The sequence below is a fragment of the Oryctolagus cuniculus genome, chromosome 6, assembly GCF_051225735.1.
Source record: "Oryctolagus cuniculus isolate XC-2025 breed Fujian yellow rabbit chromosome 6, ASM5122573v1, whole genome shotgun sequence".
NCBI lineage: Eukaryota > Metazoa > Chordata > Mammalia > Lagomorpha > Leporidae > Oryctolagus > Oryctolagus cuniculus.
This window is the reverse complement of record NC_142872.1, coordinates 94,064,133-94,069,947: the sequence shown is the minus strand read 5'-3', so window position 1 is coordinate 94,069,947 and position 5,815 is coordinate 94,064,133. Positions and strand designations below refer to the sequence as shown.

At 40.9% G+C, this 5,815-nt stretch overlaps 1 protein-coding gene across 1 annotated transcript; it reads right to left on the bottom strand.

Moving 5' to 3' along the window:
* Positions 1-579: 579 nt before the first annotated feature.
* Positions 580-1,108, bottom strand: LOC100346439 (small ribosomal subunit protein uS12). The gene has a single exon (XM_051844537.3). It carries the CDS (start codon positions 1,068-1,070, stop codon positions 639-641), a length of 432 nt encoding a protein of 143 aa, XP_051700497.1. The 5' UTR covers positions 1,071-1,108; the 3' UTR covers positions 580-638.
* Between the last annotated feature and the right edge of the window lie 4,707 nt (positions 1,109-5,815).

The following is a 5,815-nucleotide window of genomic DNA, read 5'->3' as shown; positions in this document are numbered from 1 at the left end:
CACCTGATCTTCTGCCTACACTTCCCTCAGACTCATAAAAAAATAGAACTCTACTCAACACATTACTGTAAGTCCTATCCAGAGCAATTAAGCAATAAAAAGTAATAAAAGGATCCAAATTAGTCACAGATGACATGGTCTTTTATATGTAGAAAATCTAAAGATGCCACAAAATACCTGTTAATATTAGTAGACAAACTCGACAAAGTTGCGAGACACAGAACCAGGCCCCCGGATCAGTTGCATTTCTGTGCACTAACAATGAATAATTCATAAAGGAAATTAATAATACAATTCAACTTACAGTAAATCATATAAAATAAAATACTTAGGATTAAATTTAGTCAGGGAAACAAAATACACACTGAATGTTCCTTAAAAATTTAAAGATATAAATAAATTCTGTGTTCATGGGTTGAAAAACTTAATATTTTTAAGTTGTAAATGCTATCCAAAGCAATCCCAACTTAATTCAATGATATTTTTCTCAGAAATAGAAAAATCTATTCTAAGTTTATATGAGATTTAAGAAGTCTCTATTGTCAAAACAATCTTGAAGAAAAGACAAAGTTGAAAATCTTTTTTTTTTTTTTCTGGAATATGAAAATTTATTCTTAATACATTTCTGCCATCAACGTTTATGACCTTGGCCTCTCCTTCTTGCCCTTGTATAAGGCCAGAAGAGACACATTGGCTACTTTGACCACCTTAAAGCGGACGCCAGGAATGTCACCGACAGCATGACCTTTCCGACCAAATCCAGCAACCAGAACTTCATCGTTTTCCTCGATGAAGTTCAGGCACCCGTCGTTGGGGACGAAGGCCGTGATTTTCTTGCCATTCTTGATCAGCTGGACCCTCACGCACTTCCTGATGGCGGAGTTGGGCTGCTTGGCCTCAACCCCTACTTTCTCCAGCACGATGCCCTTGGCGTGCGAGGCGCCTCCGAAGGGGTTGGCCTTGAGCGCCGTGCCCAGGTGGGCCTTCTTGTACTGCTTGTCGTGCCACTTCTGGTCGCGCCGGTGGCTGCGCAGCTTCCGGGCGGTGCGGAGCCCACGGCACTTGCCCATCCTGCCAGCGCGCGGGCCTGAGCGAAAGAGCCAAAGTTGAAAATCTTATATTCTTTATCAAAACTTACCACAAATCTACAGTAACAATGTGACACTGGCACAAAGATAGACATACAGATCAAAGGGGATTTCAAAAGTTTAAGGAAAAAGGAATTGAAATATAAGTTTATTTTGGCAAAAAAATTTTTTTAAATCAATGCATAGTTTCATATAAATAATATGTATTTTCTATGAACATATTAAATATATAACTATATTTTCATCTACCTATATAAGTGTGTGAATATATACATATGGAGAGAGAGATAGATATATGTATACATGGAGTTCAAAATGTTCATGGACAAATGGAATTAAAGGATAAAAATTTAAAATATAAACTTTTTTCTCAACATTAGTTCTATCAAGTTCAAAACACTTATAAGCTATAATATCAGCCATTTTGTCAAACCCCAAAGAAATGGGGTCCTGAAAATGTAACTATGTTAATAAAATCTTTTTTACATTACTAACTAAAGAAAAATGAGTGCCATTTATGTTTTGCTTTTTTTTTAAAATCAGGAAAATAAAGAAGTCAGAAGGAACCAAATAAAAACTCTAAGGTAGGTGCCTAATGATTTCTCATTAAAATATTTACACCATTTCTCTTATGTGAGAGGAATAAGAAGGAAAATTTCTGTTTGGAGAAGGACTCCCTGGTGAAGTTTCCCAGGCATTTCATAGTAAAGCTCCAACAAACTTTTTCAAAACATATGTAGGTGTAACTGTTCTTTAGTCCTCAAAAGACTGACAAACAAAATACCTGAGCATCTTAAAAAAGTTGCCTTGACATTTGCTCTTAAGTAATATGTTTTTGCTTTTACTGAGTCACTTCTACTTGTTGGTAGCCATTACTCTGATTGTGCTTTGTTTTTAGGATGTACAATGGCATATTTCATCTCCTGTAATAATTTTTTAATAAATGCTTCTGAATCTTGATCCCACTTGAGAAAATTTCCCTTGAAATTTCTGTTTTATCTGGGAGCAACAGTTTTGACAACAACTGAGCAGAAAGTTTGTTCTACTTTAATTTCTCTGTCAGAATTGAGTCAGTTGATCTAATTCAGATGCCTGTGGTGCTAGCTATTGTTTCTGGTGTTAATTGTCAGTCCTCTCCATTTAGGGCATGAATAAGATTAATTTTTCCTTGCAAATTGATGTGTATGCTCTGGCACTATGGGTCTCATCTTCAATATCATTTCATCCCTTCTTAAAATGAGTATCCATTCATAAGCTGATATTTTGAGGCAAGGCCATTTCCTCCATCACCTTTTCATAAAGCTTTAGTAATTTAATCATTCTTTTACCCAAGTTTCTCCATAAATTTGTTGCTTCTTCTTGCTTCAGTCTTAGCAGAATTCAAGTTGCTCTGACAGGAGTTCTTCTTAAATGGATCTCTTAACCTTAGTGCCTGAAATTAGGGCCTGCTCAGATATATTGTAACTAGTTAGTATGAGTATATTTTAGGAGAAAAAAATTCATTCATAGTTTTTCCAAAATATGCATTTCCGTAAAGATTCCTAACATCTCCCATATGTGAGAGGGCTTATTAGGGGACTTTAATCATAGATTACAGAGACTGCAAAGTCCCCATGATAGGCTGTCTGAAATCTGGAGACCTGGGAAAGCCATTCTTGTGGCTCAGTCCTATCCAAAGGTCTTAGAGCTGATGATGTAACACTCAGCCCAAGGTCAAACCCTGAGAACCTGAGACTGGGGAAAGGGAAGCACTGTTTTAAATCCTAGAGTTCAAACTCCAAAGAGTATGGAGTTCTAGTGTTCACAGGCAGGAAAAAAGCATCTTGGATGTAGAAGAGAGAAGCATAATTTATGCTTTCTCATATTTTTGTTCCTTCCAGATCCACGGTCAGTTTGATAGTGCCCACCTGCATTGAGGGTAGTTATTTCGCACACAGTCCACTGACTGACAGACACACCTCTAAAAGACACACTTCCAAATGGTGCTTCACTAACTATCTAGATATCCTTACATATTCAATCAAGTTGACAACTAAAATTAACTGTCAAACATAGTACGAAGAATAAGACATGTATGCACCTCCATTCTCATCAACAGTGAAGGTTCCTGAAAGCTGCTATTATCTATGTGGACAATTATCTTTTTTTATTTGGTTTTTATTGTGGTAAAATACAAGAGGTCTTCAAAAAGTTAGCAGAAATTTGCATTATCTTTTAATTCTATATTTCAAATTTTCTTGTACTCTCATATGCATAACATAAAATTTGTCATTTTAACTATTTAAAGTGGTTCACTGAAACTGAGTACATTCATATTATATAATCATCACCACCATCCATTTCCAGTATTTTTTCTTAATCCCAAACTGAAACTTTATACTCACTAATCAGTAACTTCCTATTACCTATCACTACCACTCCTGCACCCAGTTCTCACTAACCACTCTTTTTTCCTTCTCTAAGAATTTGACTATTCTAGTTATATCATGTAAATGGAATCTTATTATATTCATCCTTTGGTGACAGCCTGTTTCACAGAATATATAATGTCTACAAGGGTCATCCATGCTGCTCCATGTTTTCCTACTTCTTGGCCATACCATTGTGGACTCTGTTTCCATGTGGTCTCCGTACGTGGCTGTGCTTGTCTTAGGTTGTTCCCCAGGGAATCATACCCGTCGTTGACTAACCAACCCAGCCATGCTGGTCCTTGGTGTTCCCTGGACCATAAAGACTGATAATGGGCCAGCATATACATCACAGGAATTTAATTCCTTCCTGAGGTCTTGGAACATACAGTCTGCCACAGGTATTCCATACAACCCACAGGGACAGACAATAATTTAAAGAACTCATAGGACGATTAAAGGTCTCTCACAAAGAGAAAAATGTCGCTCCCCGTCTTTGTGGAGGAACGACACAGGACCCTGCGCTGTTCTTTCGTCTGCTCGGCCCTCCCCGGGTTTGCTGCTGGTTCTTCCCGGGTTGGCTACCGACCCTTCCACCTCCGTGGAAGGGCGGTTCCCCCTGCCACATTCCCCACTTCCGCGGGGGAGCGGCACACCGCCGGCCGGCTCTCTTGGGGGCTGCACAGGTGTTCCTTCAGATGTTCCCCTTAGATGTTCCTGGTGCATGCCGTCTCTCTCCTCCTTTATAGTCCTCTTCCACCAATCTAACTCGGCTGCCCACACGCCGAGTACGCTGCTCTCCTCCAATCAGGAGCAGGTCCTGCAGCTTGTCAAGTTGGTGAGAGGCAGCTGGGTAGAAGCTGTTGCCTCCTCTCCCAGCGCCATATTGTGGGAGAGCAGATGCATAGAATAAGTCTTAATTCCAGTAACTTAGTCTAGTCCGAGTTGCTCCCCACAGAAAAACAATCATATGCCCCCAGACCCACAGCTTGCTTTGACTGAGGTCCTTTTCACTATCAATTTTCTTACTTTTGATTCCCAAGGGATCAGCCCAGCTTATAAATACTGGGGATCCTTTCCATCCCAGACCCCAGCCCCTATGGTTAGGTGGAAAGACCCCCTGACAGGAGAATGGAAGGGACCACACCCTCTGCTAACCAAGGGCCAAGGATATGCTTGTGTCTTTCCAGAGAATGTGGGATAGCCCATTTGGGTACCAGCCAGAAACATCAAGCCTGCAACTGACAATCAACCAGAACCAGCTGAACAAGACGGAGAGACATCCTTGTTAGTGGATGCACCTGCTACCAATTGTCAAGCTGCTGCTCTATCATCCTACCCTGAGGAACTGCCCACAGCCACATCTGCTACTGTTTTATACCCCACTAGCTCTGGTCAGCCACTCAAATGGCCCACAGCCTGTGTGCAGACATGCCATTCCTGATTACCATTGTTCGTCATTCCTACCCCCATCTGAGCAAGCACTCCTGTGGTCTCCCGTTTTGAGGGCTGGTTAGTCAATAACAGCTAAGATCCCCTGGGGGACAACCTAAGACAGGCACAGGCATGTACAGAGACCACATGGAAACAGGGTCAACAATGGTATGGCCAAGAATCATGCCTCCTGTTGCTCAAAAATAAATGAAAAGAGGGAAATGTGGTGGAATGAGAAGGCCATGCTAAGATGTCCGCTGGTAATGGAGCCTGCCTGGAAACAGGCTGTGATTGGATGGCTTCAAAAACCACATGGCAACGGAGCCTGCCTGGCAACAGGCTGTGATTGGTTAGGGCATAGACTGCCCCTTGACTGGATTGGCTGCCTTGGCTATATAAGCTTCTGTACCAACTGAAATAAACAAGTCTGCAGGCTGCTCGCCTCTAGCCTGCTTTCACCCAGCTCCCAGGGTCTGTGTGGTGACTCCACGCCTCTTGTCCCCACCATGCTCCTCCTCTCAGAACGAATCCACAGCAACACCTATTGAATAGTCTTCATGCCCTGGTGGAGACTGCTTGACCCAAACCATGAAGACTTATTTCTGATTTATCTACTTACCTATGTTCTATCTTTCTGGAGAACCCTAAATAAACACCATGTAATAATATTTGCTACATGAAAAAGGTGTTATGGCATCCAACCTAGTAATTTAGAATCTCCTATTACTTTGTTTAGAAATGTGACTATTTTATACCTTGGCTTTTATTTCTGGAATCCCAAACTTTTAAAATATTAGACATTTATGCAATATTAATTGCCATAGAAAAGTTAAAAACAATTAAACAGGGGCCAGGGCTGTGGCGCAGTGAGTTAAAGCCCTGGCC

Excerpts from the sequence above, each read along its gene's own strand:
- LOC100346439 (XM_051844537.3), bottom strand. The coding sequence starts at position 1,070 with ATGGGCAAGTGCCGTGGGCTCCGCACCGCCCGGAAGCTGCGCAGCCAC.